This window comes from Primulina huaijiensis, chromosome 13 (genome assembly GCF_012295235.1).
Source record: "Primulina huaijiensis isolate GDHJ02 chromosome 13, ASM1229523v2, whole genome shotgun sequence".
NCBI classification, from domain to species: domain Eukaryota; kingdom Viridiplantae; phylum Streptophyta; class Magnoliopsida; order Lamiales; family Gesneriaceae; genus Primulina; species Primulina huaijiensis.
This window is the reverse complement of record NC_133318.1, coordinates 8,561,704-8,578,142: the sequence shown is the minus strand read 5'-3', so window position 1 is coordinate 8,578,142 and position 16,439 is coordinate 8,561,704. Positions and strand designations below refer to the sequence as shown.

The following is a 16,439-nucleotide window of genomic DNA, read 5'->3' as shown; positions in this document are numbered from 1 at the left end:
GTTATTTTCTTTAGCAGTATTTTATTTTTCTTTTTCTTGAATTAACGCTCTGTATTTTATTCCAGATATCTTGTCCAGTGCATGCCAAGGTCTCTAGAGTCTGAACTAGAGATATTCGATCCCCAGATCGAAAGAACCTTACGCAGACGACAACAACAGCAGAGACTTAGAGACATAATGAGCAGAAACGAACGTGAGGAGGAGCATCACGAAGATCTAAGGGTCGAAGAGCCAAGGCGCATACCCATGCTTGAGTATGCGCAACCGTCGCTTGACGGGGCACGTCCAAGCATAGTGCGCCCAACTGTCAGGGCAAACCAGTTTGAGATCAAGCCAGCAATAATTCAAATGATCCAAAACCNGCAGTCCTTCGCTGAGTGTTCCTTTCGGATTGAGGGTGATAGCTGCTAGCAGCCATCTCCTCCAGTAACTCATACCCCTCTTCGGCCGTTTTCCTCAACAGATTTCCGCAGGCCGCAGCATCTATCATGGTCCGGTTAGATGAAATTAAACCATAGTAAAAAGTTTGGACCACTAACCCAAGAGGCAACTCATGATGTGGGCATCTTCGCAATAAGTCTTTGTAGCGCTCCCACGCCTCGTAGAGTGACTCCTGCTCAAATTGAGAGAAGGTGGTTATGTCCGCTCANCAAGGCATTCCTCTTAAAGTACTTTCCTCCATCAAAAACCATGAAGCTGCGAGCGGACATAACCACCTTCTCTCAATTTGAGCAGGAGTCACTCTACGAGGCGTGGGAGCGCTACAAAGACTTATTGCGAAGATGCCCACATCATGAGTTGCCTCTTGGGTTAGTGGTCCAAACTTTTTACTATGGTTTAATTTCATCTAACCGAACCATGATAGATGCTGCGGCCTGCGGAAATCTGTTGAGGAAAACGGCCGAAGAGGGGTATGAGTTACTAGAGGAGATGGCTGCTAGTAGCTATCACCCTCAATCCGAAAGGAACACTCAGCGAAGGACTGCAGGAATACACCAGGTAACTGACTTTTCAGCTGTCACTGCACAATTAGAAGCACTCAACAGGAAAATAGACAGCATGAACGTAAACGAGACAGCGATGCGCCTGCAAGAGATATTTTGTGAAAAATGCGGAGGGGAACACTATGTTAAAGAATGTCAAGACAGTGGTCCTTTCTATGTAAATGAGGAGGCACCAGTGAATCAAGTGGGGATTCAAAACCGTCCGAGGAATGATCCTTATTCAAATACATATAATCCTGGATGGAGACAACACCCCAACTTCTCATGGGGTGGCCAAGGCAGTCAGACGCGACCACAAGGAGGACAGCAGTATAGTAAGCAACCGATGTATCGACATGAACCTCAAGATGAAAAATCAAACTTGGAGCAAATGATGTCTAAGTTTATTTCATCCACTGAAACTAGACTCCAAAACCAAGATGCATCGATAAAAGGACTCGAGAATCAGATTGGACAGTTAGCCAAAATGATAGCAAGTAGAGAGCCGAGCACCTTGCCTAGTAACACGGAGACTAATCCAAAAGAGCAAGTGAAGGCCATTGAGTTGAAGAGTGGAAAGGTTCTAGAGTCAAGGGAAAAAGAAAAAATTCAAACAGGGGATGAGCAGACTGCAACATCTAAATGTAAGTCTTCTAACTCTACACCAGCACCTACTGCACAGTCTAAGATTATTATCCCTCCACCTTTCCCTGCAGCATTGAAAAAAGCAAAACTAGATGCACAATTCGGTAAGTTTCTAGATGTGTTTAAAAAATTGCATATCAATATCCCTTTTGCCGATGCTTTGATGCAAATACCTAGTTATGCTAAATTTTTGAAGGACATCTTAGCATACAAGAGAAAATTGGAGGATCACATGACGGTAAGTCTAACTGAAAATTGCTCTGCTTTGGTGCAAAACAAGATCCCACTGAAACTCAAAGATCCAGGGAGTTTTTCTATTCCTTGCATGATTAGTGATGTTTTTCATAAAGCGTTATGTGATCTTGGTGCAAGTATTAACCTCATGCCTTTTTCTGTGTTCAGGAAACTTGGATTGGGAGAACCTAAGCCGACAAGGATGTCTTTACAACTGGCTGACAGATCTGTCAAGTATCCAAGAGGAGTGATTGAGGATGTGTTAGTTAAGGTGGACAAATTTATCTTTCCTGCAGATTTTGTGGTGCTCGACATGGCGGAGGATATGGAGATGCCTCTAATTTTGGGGAGAGCGTTCCTTGCAACTGGAAAGGCTCTGATTGATGTGCAGGAAGGGAAGTTAAGATTGAGAGTGTGGGAAGAGGAGATTACTTTTGACGTTTTTAATACACTTAAGCACACATTGCACGCTGATAGTTGTTATAGAATTGATGCTATTGATTCTCTTGTGTCTAACTATGTGCAGGATGCTCTTAGGGACCCTTTGGAGGCCACTCTCACTATTGAATTGGGAGAAGATGAATTGGATGAAGAAAAACCTGAAATAGTGGCATACTTTAATGCCAACCATCCATGGAGAAAGCCAATGAAGATGCGACTGGAGGATTTAGAAGAGCGAAGAGATTTGACACCGCCAAAGTCAAGCATCGAGGACCCACCAACACTTGAGCTAAAACCACTGCCTCCACACCTAAAGTATGTATACCTAGGTGCGAATAACACTTTACCTGTCATTATTTCTGCTGCTTTGACAGATGTGATGGAGGACAAACTGTTGGAAGTTTTGAAAGCGCAAAAGAGTGCATTTGCGTGGAAGGTGACAGATATCAAAGGGATCAATCCATCAGTCTGCATGCACAAGATCTTGATGGAAGACAAATACTCACCTCTTGTGCAGCCTCAGAGAAGATTGAATCCAAAGATGCAAGAGGTAGTGAAGGCTGAAACAATTAAGCTTCTCGATGCAGGTATTATCTATCCTATATCTGATAGTGCATAGGTAAGTCCTGTTCAGTGTGTGCCAAAAAAAGGTGGGATTACTGTGATCACAAATGAAAATCATGAATTAATACCCACTAGGACTGTTACGGGATGGCGTGTGTGCATTGATTATAAGAAATTAAATTATGCCACCCGTAAAAACCACTTTCCCCTTCCCTTTATTGATCAAATGCTCGAGAGGTTAGTGGGTCACGAGTTTTATTGTTTTTTGGATGGGTATTCTGGGTATAATCAAATCACTATTGCACCTGAGGACCAAGAGAAAACCACTTTCACTTGTCCTTATGGAACTTTTGCTTTTCGCCGTATGCCTTTTGGTCTTTGTAATGCACCGGCTACATTTCAGCGCTGTATGACTGCTATATTCCATGATCTGATTGAAACTTTTCTTGAAATATTTATGGATGACTTTTCTATCTTTGGTGCAACGTTTGTTGGGTGTTTGCAGAATTTGAGATCTGTGTTGAGGAGGTGCGAGGAGACGAACCAGGTACTTAATTGGGAGAAGTGTCACTTCATGGTATAAGAGGGAATTGTCCTAGGGCACAAGATTTCGGAGAACGGAATAGAGGTGGACAAGGCAAAAGTGGAAGTTATCAAGAACTTACCACCTCCGACATCCATAAAGGGAGTTAGAAGTTTTTTAGGACATGCTGGTTTCTATCGGCGTTTTATCATAGACTTTTCAAAAATTGCAAAACTCCTGTCTTCCTTACTTATGAAAGATGTGCCTTTTGATTTTAATTCTGACTGTGTACTGGCATATAATGAGTTGAAGGAGCGCTTGGTGACGGCTCCCGTCTTGGTAGCACCAGATTGGGATTTACCCTTCGAGGTCATGTGCGATGCCAGTGATACTGCAGTTGGTGATGTCCTCGGCCAAAGGCAGAACAAGGTATTTCACACTATATACTATGCAAGTAAGACTCTAGATGAAGCCCAATTAAATTATGCTACCACTGAAAAAGAGTTACTTGCGGTAGTATTTGCACATGACAAGTTCCATTCATACCTTGTTTTGTCGAAAGTAATTGTGTTTACTGACCACTTTGCTCTTAAATATTTTCTTGCGAAGAAAGAGGCCAAACCACGATTGCTTAGGTGGATATTACTTCTCCAAGAGTTTGACCTCGAAATAAAAGATAAAAAAGGTGTAGAAAATGTGGTAGCGGACCATTTGTGTAGGCTGGAACTTATTAGTCATGATTGTGTAGATCAAGCCGTAAATGATTGGTTTCCTGATGAGCAACTGTTTGAGGTTAAACATTGTCCTTGGTATGCACATTTTGCTAACTATCTTGTCACGGGCACACCTCCACCAAATCTCTCATTTCACCAACGAAAGAAATTTTTTTCCGACGTGAAGTATTATTTTTGGGAGGAACCGTTTTTGTTCAAGATTTGTGCAGATGCCACGATAAGAAGGTGTGTTGCAGAGGAGGAGGTTGGTCATATCCTCAACCATTGTCATGACCATGAGGTAGGTGGCCATTTTGGACCAACAAGGACGGCGTCTAAGGTACTTGAATGTGGCTTTTATTGGCCAACCCTTTTTAAAGATGCTCGTTCTTATGTGCTAGCTTGTGATAGATGCCAACGAACAGGTGAACGACGTCTACTGCAACTGGATCAGTTAGAGGAATTCCGGAATCTGGCATATGATCTTGCACTGTCATACAAGGAGAAGCCGAAGAAGGCCCATGACAAGCGGATCATCGAGAGAGAATTTAAGGAAGGTGAAAATGTACTACTCTACAACTCCCGGTTGCGACTGTTTCCTGTAAAATTGAAGTCACGATGGTCTGGACCATTCGTGATTTCCAGAGTATACCCGTCGGGAGCCGTGGAACTACACGATGGGAAGGATGGGACATTCACGGTCAATGCCCAGCGACTGAAGCACTACATGGGTGGCAAAATTGAGCCACAACTTGGAATCGCCCGGTTCCAAGACAATTCAAACTGAGACCGGCCGACAGTCTAGCTCTCGACTGTAAATTGAGAACTACTTTTCTTTTCCTTCTCTTGCATTTAATTTAATTTTTCTTTCCAGTCAGTTTGTTTTATTTTATCTTACTGTTGTTTTGTTTTTATATAAAAAAAAATATTTTTTCAGAAAGCTCGGCGCTCGGGCGGTAAAAATTTACCGCTCGAGCGTGATCACTCATTTTAGCGAAAAATTTCCAGAGAACTCGGTGCTAGAGCGGTAAGATCCTACCGCTCGAGGGCGCCTGCTTTATAAACGCAATCTCCCCTTTCCTCTCTCATTCTGCGAAATTTCTTCCCCAAAATCCCTAACCCTCCTCAATCTCCCTCTCTCGATTTTCAGGTGCAGGTACTTCCTTCTCCACTCAATTCTCCAGCGGCGAGGCACAATCTTCTATGGGAAGCAAGAACACCTCTCCCCGGTCAGCTTCTGCACTCCACTCATCCTCTCCATCATTAACACCATTATGGCACCAAAGAAATTGAAAGGTACTCCTGGTTCTTCTTCTTCCTCCTCGTTTGATAGAACACGATTTGTGAGTGAGTCGGCACGGGATCGATTTGAACATGCTAAGGTGCAAAGAAACCCCATTACGGAAAGGGGATTTCGTCGTCTTTTCGAGGATAGACACGTGGAGACTCTTGGGGGATTAGAGAGAGTAGGATGGGTAAAATTTGGCGAGCAACCTAGGGCGGCAGTGGTGTCTATAGTTAGGGAATTCTACGCGAATGCCGGTGAACGAACGGATGGTAAAGCGTTTGCTAGAGATCGGCTTGTGCCGTTCGACTCATTCACGATTATGTCCTATTAGAAACGGCCGACGTTGACGACTCCGAATTCGAGGCATTAGTTGCTAACCCTAACTACTCGATGATCATTGAGACTTTGTGCCTTCCACGGGCAACCTGGAAACCATTAGGGGGACCCCCGAGCTGCTTCGACGAAAAATATTTGCGGATCGATATTGCCCTGTGGTATCTATTTCTGGCCAGAAGGATGATGCCAGTTTCCCACAAGAGTGAGGTGCAAAAAGAGCGGGCAGTTGTACTTTTCGCATTATCCCAGGACTACGCCATTAACGTGGGCAAGCTCTTACACTCTCAAATCATGATGAGCATAAATAACAGCCACATCGGCCTATTTTTCCCTACCATCATATTCGAATTGTATGCTCGAGCGGGAGTTATTTTCCGGGACGATGAGGAGTGGCTACAACCCATGAAGCCTATTTGTGTGGATGACTGGCGGCGGAAGAAGGCGAAACGACAGATAGACTTCCCCACTCAGGAGGAGGAAGTAGGAGGTTCAAGCGCCGCCGCCCCTCGTCGCCCACAGCCCCGCAGGCGCACCCAGAATGACAAAATGGATGAGAGTCTTGCCTTCATAGCTCACCAGGAGCAGGTCAACACAAACTTCCAGGCACAGTTTACCCATCTCGATTCCATGATGCGCACCATGCTCATCCACGGGGGCATGGACCCAGGGGCAATACCACCACAGCCGCCGTTCATTCCTCCCTATCAGTTTCAGTATGACTATCCCCCGCACGAGGATGCCGCGGGAGTACCACCACCGGAGTACGATGAGGAGGAGCCTTGATCAGGGGAGTTTATTGTGTCCCCTTTCGTCTCTTTTCTTTTCTTTTGTCTACTGCATTATTTGTGTTTTCGAAATATTTGTTCGTTCGGTCAGTTATTTTTGCATTTGTTGCTGTGTTTGCATTCATGTTTGCATTTGTGTTCCTCATCTTTTGTGCAATGGGGACATTGCACACCTTTAGTATGAGGGGTTCGTCTTTCGTTTTAGTTGTCTTGCGTATTTGTCATGCATGAGTGTCAGTTGATGGTGATATTAGACAATTGGTAGCCAGTGATGATTTTGGGCTAAATGAACCGCATGTTACTTAGTCTTATCACTCGTTATGAATCCTCCGGTATATTGAATTTTGTTTATGCGCACATAGTGGATTTTAATAGTGGTGTCAATAATAGTTAAGTTCAAAATAATCTGTGAGGGGAACTGGAGAAACATAAGATGCGAGTAGAACTTGAATGAGTACATGTTGAAATGAGTGACTAACCAGTAACATGAACTCAAGTAGAAAATCAAAAGTATTCCTCAAACGTCCTCCATCCAATCGTGCATAGGACCTATAAATTCGCTCCGAGGCCAGATTAATAAACATACACTATATACGCATGAGAAAACTATTCAGCAAAAAAAAATAATTGGTATAATAAAACGGGATGTAAGGTGTGGGGGAGCCAAAAAGGGGTGAAATCCTATCCCAAGGCTAAAAAGATGGAGATGTATGGCGTTGAAGAATGTCAGGGAAAATTTCTGACAAGTGCATTGTGAAAAGTATCTACGTACTCCCCATCTTTCTAAACCACTTGAGCACGTTGGCTGTTGACTCCATACATTTCGTTGTTCAACTACAAAACTCTACCACTGTATGTGTTTACTGGTTGGTCCCAAATAGAAACAGGACTCAGAAAAGAGAAACTTGTGTTGACTGGTTGATTCGGCGACCCACATGCTTTGCGAATAAAACTGTCTGAAACACAAGCTAGAAAGATCCACAGCACACACGACCACACCTTTTGGAAAAATACAATTGTGTTGTGATGTTCTGAAAAAGGGTGGTGATGTAAGTTGTGATTTGACTAAATGGATGTGGTTCACAAACCCGCTGAGGCAGTAGATGCCAGTTTACTACTTCACCATCAGTTTAGCTATTTTTAATACTCTTCACTCTGTGTTGGTTGCATGCTGAGTTGTAGTCTGTAACCTATTTGGCTTGAGGACAAGCAAAAGGTTAGTATGAAGGGGTTGATAGAAGTAGTTTTTACGTGTTTTATTGCATTAGTTTGTGTGTGTTTGCATTGTGCATGCGTACATTTTGTTTACATTTTGTTCATTTTAGAGTAAACATTTGCATTTGATCATGTCTCACTTGTGTGCAACAAAATTTACAGGAAAAACAACCGGAAAAACTGAAATCGGAGACAAGTGCCAAGCTGAAGAGATAATGTTCAGAAAAGGTGGCGCTCGGGCGGTAATTTTCTACCGCCTGAGCGCGTGACAATTCACTCCAAGAGCTGAAGTCCAGAGAGGTCGGCGCTCGAGCGGTAGTTTACTACCGCTCGGGCGCGAGAGGCGATCCAAGAAGAAAAAAATTGGCAGAAAGTGTGGCGCTCGAGCGGTAATTTTCTACCGCCCGAGCGCCACCTATTTTTTGGAAAATTTCTTGTCCAATTCCTTACCTTATTTTGGGGATATGAATGATATGGAAAGAAGGGGAGGACGTTTTTTTTTTTTTTTCAGACATTGTTGGAGAGCCACTAGAAGCGTTGGAGAGAATTGGGCGCTTGGATTGAAGATTTGAAGATTCCGGCATCGTTCTTCGTAATTTTCGTCAATTCTAGTATTTTTAATTTAGATTTCATCTTTTAAACTTTGTTTTGCTGATTTCAATCATGAATTCTAGTAGCTAACTTTAGTATTTGTTGGGGTTTGAGGGGATCCTACCCCAAAACTTTGATTTAATTTAATTCAATTTCGATTTCTGGTTTATTCTTGATTATATTATTGTTTTTCTTCGTGTTGTTAGAGCATAGCTAACTTTAACAACGAGTTTATATTGCGAGTGAGTTCGAGAGAATAACTTGTGATAGGAACGAGTAGTATAATCCGTGGATCTACAATTTACATAGACATATGAAATTGGATACGCGCCGATAGTCATAGTCCTAAGGGTCGAAAACTAAGGGATTTCATAGATCAACATGCGATTCACTCTTGATAAATAATTAAAGTCATTTAATTACTTCATTGAGTAGAATTAGTTTGGCATAGCTTGAGAGAGTGTGTTCAATTGAATAGAAAATCCTGTCGGAAGAATATAATTACTATCGAACGAATTAATTAATTAGCGGGGTAGGTGAACCAATATTCCCAACAAATTCATTTTCCACTGAAATTTAATTAATCATTCTAGCTTATATATTTCAGCATTTAATTCTTGATTTTGTTTATTGAGTTTTAATTAATTTTAGTAGCAATAAAACAATCAATCAATTTTCGTAGCTAAAGATTTAATAACTGAAAATAATAATTGTTAAATACAGTCTTCAGTGGAACGATACTCGTACTCACGTACATTATACTATTACTTGACATCGTGCACTTGCGATTAATTTTTGAGCATACAAAACCATATTTTTATTAAGGATTCCACAGTGCAAGTTTTGCTCGATCAATATTGATGATGGGTGTTATGTTATGAACATGAACATGAACATGAAAAGAAAAAGATTGATTTTTACATGATATAGAGCTTGTTGACATCATGGGTGGTTTTAAGTCCACAAAACCTATAGGCCAATATATGTTCATGGGGCGTGGGGTTGCCAAAAGTTGCTCCCTGACGTCCAACATAGTAGTAGCTATATAATAAAGCAAGCAAGGTAGTACAGGTCAACTAATGAGGCTCAAGTACAAAAATGAACATGAATATATGCTATGATATGACATGGTTTAAAGATTCATTGTTGTCACGACTTGATACGTATGTTCCTTCGATGCATATTGATACACACAAGTGCCAACTTATTGAGTTTTATAAACTCACATAGCTCATGTATTACAGGTTCAGGTAATGAGGATATATAGGATGCCGGTTCGCCAATGGATGCTTGTGACGTGCCTTACCTCGACAAGAACCGGGACTTCTTATTGTATAGCTTCCGCATATGTATTGTACGAAAATATTTTAGGGTTTGAAACAAGTTTTACAATGTTTATTTGTAGGTGTATGACGATACAGAATATGTTTGTATGTAAGAATACGATTATATATATGTGTTGATGTTGATGTTTGAGTTGAGTTTTTGGTTTTTACAAGAATGTAGGGACATCATGCCAAAATTTTTATAAACCGTCAAAGGGATGCCCCTTGTTTGATTTGCTTCATACTACAGTTATATCAGTCAAACCCTATTTTGATTATGGTAATATGCTAAGTATAGAGTAAAGGTATGACATTTTAAATGGTACTCACATCGCAGATACTAGTCTCGAACTCGAGCGACCTATATCCTTCTTAGCGGAGGCTGAATCGACTAGGAACTGTTTAGAATATACAGTATTTCAAATATGAGTTTCATGATACTCATCATATGAGCATCTCATATTCTTTCTACTATTTGTATATTCAAGGGCTTTATCTATGCAACTAGCATGAGTATACATATAAAAATGTGCCAAAATAATAATTTCAAATATTATTAAAATAAAGATTGCTTATACATAGAGTTTCATTGTGAACACTCGGCACAAAATAGTATCCTTAGCTCATGATACCACTTGAAAGGGGATCGATTTTAGGTGGTCAAATGCGCAACGGAAGTTTTTAAATTGTTTTTCAACAAGGAAAAATTCGAACACCTCACTAGAATGTGTAGCAAATACAAAAACCACAACTATGACAGTCATAGGGTGTTTAAAATGTTACCTATCAATCTCAAAGATTGATGTAATGGCTCCAACCAAATTGTAAACAACTTGGCTCTTCAAAGGCAAGACAAATCTACAAGCTCTCCTTGTTCTTGAGTCATTCTTTCAAAATCAAGCCCACCACCAAACTTAAAAGATCCACCTTACACTTGCACTAGAAAATGTAGGGCATTTTTTTTGAGAAGTGAATTGTTTCTCCAACTATTGAAGAACAAGATGAGAGAAAAATTTTGAGAGAGTTACTTCCGAAATTTCGGCCATGGTAGGTTGAATGGGGGAGGGAATGAGTTGTCTTGGTTGTGAGAAAAGCTAAAACCCTTTTAGCATCCCAAGCCTTGGAGATTGAAAAAGTAGTTTCCAACCCTTCACCTCCTAGCATGGAATGTTATTTGATTTTTAACAATTAAAAATAAATGGACTTAATTTAATTATCTCAAACATATTTGAGACTAATTAAATATTACTTGAATTTACTCAAATCTACTAGTTAAATATTTATTCCAATTGGACTCTACAAGACCCAATGCTATTTATATAATTCAACACTTGAATTAATTTAATTATATGGACTTTACTAGGTCCACTAGTGTTTAATTAACTCAAAACTTGAATTAATTTAATTTAGTCCATAATAATATTTATGAAAATCACGATTTTCAAATACATTATTTATTTGGCCAAATTTTAATTTTAGGAACACATTCATAAATTAAAAGTTACATTCTCTCATAGAAGTCATACTTCTATTTTTCCCTACCCTTATAAACTCATTTATAAGCCGTTCAACACATTGAACTATATTACTTCTCAACAGGATCTAGAAAGCTAGTACTTGTGTGGCCCTCAAGGTTAATTGATACAACTAGCCGTGGCTTCACATCTCCATGTGATTCGGACTAAACATGTCCTTATTTGAGCATACCCCAATTGCTACACTCTTAATTATCAACTCCTTCATAATAAGAACGTCAGAACTCAAGTCTGATAGTACCCAACCAATCATGTTAAACGCCTAGCAGCATCGCTTACATGATTCTCTAGGTATCAAATGATAGTGTCTGCAAGAACCATTCAATTATGGTTAGCGTACAGTACGGTCCCTTCATCTCATATATCCCGACCGATTCGACAACCATTGGTATATCGAGAGTTGTCAATGAATAGATACTATGTGTCATGTCGTAGTTGCATCGATGGTGTAATCTATGAAACCCCTTTCATAATTACCACCATTCTCTGATCAGAGATTTCATACTACATACACATAGGATATATATACCCGAAGGTAAGTGGTGAATCCCCGACTACAATGCATTGACTCCTATATGTTTCGCCAAAACACCCAACCTTGCCACCTGATGACCCCATGAGAGTCGGTAAACAAGTCAAAGTGTAATGCTAGCACATAGAGTCTCAATATTGTCCCGGGTCATAAAGACTAATGGTGTACAACCATAAAATAGGACGTTTACACTCGATAAGTGAGAACCACTTGGAAAGTACTTTATGGAGGGTTGTTCAGTGCACTCTACCATGAGCACCTATCTGCATGCTCGGACATCAAAATGTCCCCTACCAATGAAACATGGTACTCACATAGCAGATACTAGTCTCGAACTGGAGCGGCCTATATCCTTCTTAGCGGCGGCTGAATCGACTAGGAACTGTTTAAAATATACAGTATTCCAAATATGAGTTTCATGATACTCATCATATGAGCATCTCATATTCTTTGTACTATTTGTATATTCAAGGGCTTTATCTATGTAACTAGCATGGGTATACAGATAAAGATATGCCAAAATAATAATTTCAAATATTATTAAAATAAAAATTGCTTATACATAGAGTTTCATTGTGAACACTCGGCCAACACTTGGCTCGACGGGCACCTACTCTAACAAGTACTGCAAATATGAGTTTCATGATAATCATATGAGAATCTCATATTCTTTCAACTATTGGTATATTCAAGGACTTTATCTATGCAACTAGCATGGGTATACAGATAAAGATGTGCCAAAACAATAATTTCAAATATTATTAAAATAAAGATTGTGTGGGGACCTGGACGCTAATCATCTTCTTAATCATTCTTTGGGATTAATTTGGATCAACTAATGAATTTGGGTCTAAATTTTTTTTTTTGTAAAATAAATAAATGCGAAACATAAGATAATCAATCCTATATAAACATGAAGTAACAGTACAAGTCTTGTACTAACTACATTCATATCAAGTTAGGGTTCAACAACTATACATCAAGTGCTGAAACCAAATCTACAGCAAAGTCCGGAATCACCACTCTAATCTCGATCTCTTATCCTCTTCTCGAACCCTGATCATGTCCCACCTGTTGGCGTGCACACATACAAACACAACAACAGCCGGATAACTCCGGTGAGAAGCATATCCTAGTATAAAACAATGAAACATGCATTTAATATACACATATAGAAAAGCTTGAACATTTATAAAACATGAATCGTAATCTACGAAACATAAATCAATACAAGTCGGTAAATCAACCTCTTGACTCGACTCATCTAATCTAGGGATCCCGATTGAATAAGAACGCAGCAACTCATCTACTCTCCACAGCTAGATGGTGGTACGTTATTATTCCCAGACTTTGGTACTCTATATCGAATATCTGCAATAGAAGCCGATCTGCTTCTAAGCACGTCGATATAAACCAATGTCCAGTGACTTGGCACCTCTGCCAACTTGGCACCTCTGCCAAAGACTCTCTGTCTCACAAGCAATCATTAATTCATGCTTTCTATACATCAATAGAACAAGCATATAAATGTAATGAATTCAAATATCTGAAAACAATAGCAAATAAGTATGTGATTTTACGGAAACTCAGGTCATCTCTGACTCGAGTTATCAATCCCAATCGAACATTGATTTATACCTTTCTCGCAGTTCTGACGGAGTCAAAGTCTGGATATTTTTATACTGTTAATCTGAGATGATTATTTGATTGATTGAACTGATTATAGACAGAGCACGTCGAGATTGGATTAGAATTGTTGAGTTTTGAATATGTGCGAGGACAGAAGGTCTCACGCATATGCGCGGCTGGTGGGCGCGCATATGCGCGAGCTGTGTGGTTCCAAGATGTGCCGAGACGAAGGTCTCGCTCATATGCGCGAGGTGTCCAGTAGCCAAAGTGTTTGTCCAGAGAAGTTGGCGCATATGCTCCGCGAGAGGGCGCGCATATGCGCCAGCAGCTGAAATTGTCAAGCGCCGAGACAGAGCGTCTCGCGCATATGCGCCGGTGATGGTCGCGCATATGCGCGAGGCGTGTTAAACAAAGAATAAGCCACTTGCCCCTTACCATGCATGATATATATATATATATATATATATGTTTGACACTTAATTCCTTCCTTAGAATTTAGACAAGAAATGAGAGGAGCTTCCGGGAAAACTTCAAGTCTTGAGTTTAGAACTTAATTCACGCAAGATCCGTCCGTCCGATTTTGAATCCGACTTCAGTACTGTGTTCCTATTGACGCAGGCTTCACACGGACATTGAGTATTGACAGGCCTTGAATTCGAGACATTGACAGAGTCAGATTGACAAAAAGAAAGGTATAAAGCAATGTTGATTCGGGATTGCACAACTCGAATTAGATCCGATTTGAGTTTCCCAAAATCACATACTAGATTGTTTTTAATTTGATACGGTTATGCTTTGTTTATTGAATTATAGCAATGTACATGAGATAGGTAAGCCTTGGTAGAATTGCCAAGTACTAGATGTTCGGTGGTATCGAAGCATAGGAGAAGATCGACTCCGATTGTAGATATTCGATACAGACAGGACCGAAGTCTAGGAATAAGATGTACCGCCACCACGATTGGGAGAGTAGGTGGGAGACTTGTTACGTCTTATTCACACCGGGATCCCTAGACTTAGATATGAGTCGAGTCAAAGAATAAGAGTCAAAGAGTTTTATCCGTAACTGATATATGTTTTATTATCTTGTGTTTATTTGCATGACATGCATGTATACATGTTTTATACTGGGATTTGTTCTCACCGGAGTTTCCGGCTGTTGTTGTGTCTGTATGTGTGCATGACAACAGGTGGGACAGGATCAGGGTCGAGACAAAGATGAGAGATCGAGATAGCGTGGTGATTACGGGCAGAGACGATGAACTAGTGGTTCTACATGTTGATCTGTAGTTGTTTTTTTTAAAACGCCAGTTTGTATGACTGTAATGAATCAAGACATGTATTTACTTTGGTTGAAATAAAATAGAGATATCATTTGTGTGTGATTTATATACAATTGTTTTGATATTAAAAGCAAAATTTTGACCCACATTTTCTAGCAAAGATCCACTTAATACCAAAGATAATTGAGTTAGAGCCCGGGTCCCCACACAAAGCTGTCAATACTCAATCTGGCAATGACAATATCGAGGAGTACCATATCAATATACCACTCAAATCTCAATACTGGATATAATCAGAACTCAATCTAATTCTGTTTGGACGGCATAACAACATAATCTCGATATACCCAACAATATAATACAAATTATAATACATAATCAATCAACACACTCAATCTGATACGAATCTGTATAATCTCACTCAATTTATATCTGAAATTCATAACAATTTCATACGGCATCCGTTCTTCGATCCGGTTTTGATTATACGATGTCTACGATCACAAGAACACCATATATCAATCATATCTGATTCCTTCAATAACATAATTGCAAAGCATATCATAAATCAATAAAACTTTCGTCCTGTCAAAGCCTGTTTCGAGAGGAGTACGGAAATGTATTCGGATTGAAAATCAGACGGGCGGATCTTGAACACTCAACGTTTAATCGCTGAGGAAGCTTTGAGGAATTTCAGAAGATGACTCTCGGTTTCTTGCTTCTGAAATCATGAAGAAATTATAAATTATATATCTCATATGCATGGCAGTGTACGTGGCTTAATATACAACCTACACGTCTCGCGCATATGCGCGACCTCAACTGGCGCATATACGCGAGACCTACTGTCTCGGCATTTCAGAATGCATCAGCTCGCACATATGCGCGCCCTCTCTTCGTGCATATGCGCGAGACCTACTGTCTCCGCATAAGTCTAGTCCCCCAACTCGCGCATATGCGCGAGGTTCTCTGCCATGCTCGCGCATATGCGCGCATCGTTTCGCGCATATGCACGAGGGGTTCTGTCCTCGCACATATTGCTCGCGCATATGCGCGCATCGTTTCGCGCATATGCACGAGGGGTTCTGTCCTCGCACATATCTCAAGTCTTCTCTTGTTTTCCCCGGTCTGTTCCTTTCCGTCTATAATCACATCAATTTATAATAAATAATCTCAAATTAACATAATATAAATCTCGGGCATTACAGATTGTTTATACATAGAGTTTCAACATGAACCCTCGGCCAACACTTGGTTCGACGGGCACCTACTCTAACACAGACACCAGATGTTGTGGCAGTAATCCAAGAACCAATGAAGACCGCTCAATCTCGACAGAAGAGTTATGCCGATGTTCGTCGACGGCCTTTGACATTCGAGGTAGGCGATCATGTTTTTATCAAGATAGCTCCTCTCAAGGGAGTTATGCGTTTTGGCAAGAAAGGTAAGTTATGTCCTCGGTATATTGGGCCATTTGAAATTCTTGATATGATTAGAGATCGAGCCTATCGTCTTGCGTTACCACCGGACCTGTATCGAGTTCACAACGTATTTCATGTTTCAATGCTACGTAAGTACATTTCTAATCCCTCTCATGTTCTTCGGTACGACTCATTGGTTCTGTTACCCAACTTAAGCTATGAGGAAATGCCGGTTCAAATTCTTGATCCCAAAGTTAAAGTATTGAGAAACAAAGAGATTGGTATTGTCAAAGTTCTTTGGAGGAATCAAGTGATTGAAGAGGCCACGTGGTAACCGGAAGAGGAGATGAAACATCGTTATCCGAGTTTATTTGACGGTAAGCAAATTTCGGGGAT

General features: G+C 40.4%; 1 protein-coding gene across 1 annotated transcript; it reads left to right on the top strand.

Moving 5' to 3' along the window:
- Positions 1-501: 501 nt before the first annotated feature.
- LOC140991187 (uncharacterized) lies at positions 502-4,890 on the top strand. The gene is made up of 5 exons (XM_073461144.1): positions 502-1,732; positions 1,825-1,866; positions 1,979-2,890; positions 3,373-3,414; positions 3,467-4,890. Exons 1-5 carry the CDS (start codon positions 502-504, stop codon positions 4,888-4,890), a joined length of 3,651 nt encoding a protein of 1,216 aa, XP_073317245.1.
- Positions 4,891-16,439: the final 11,549 nt, after the last annotated feature.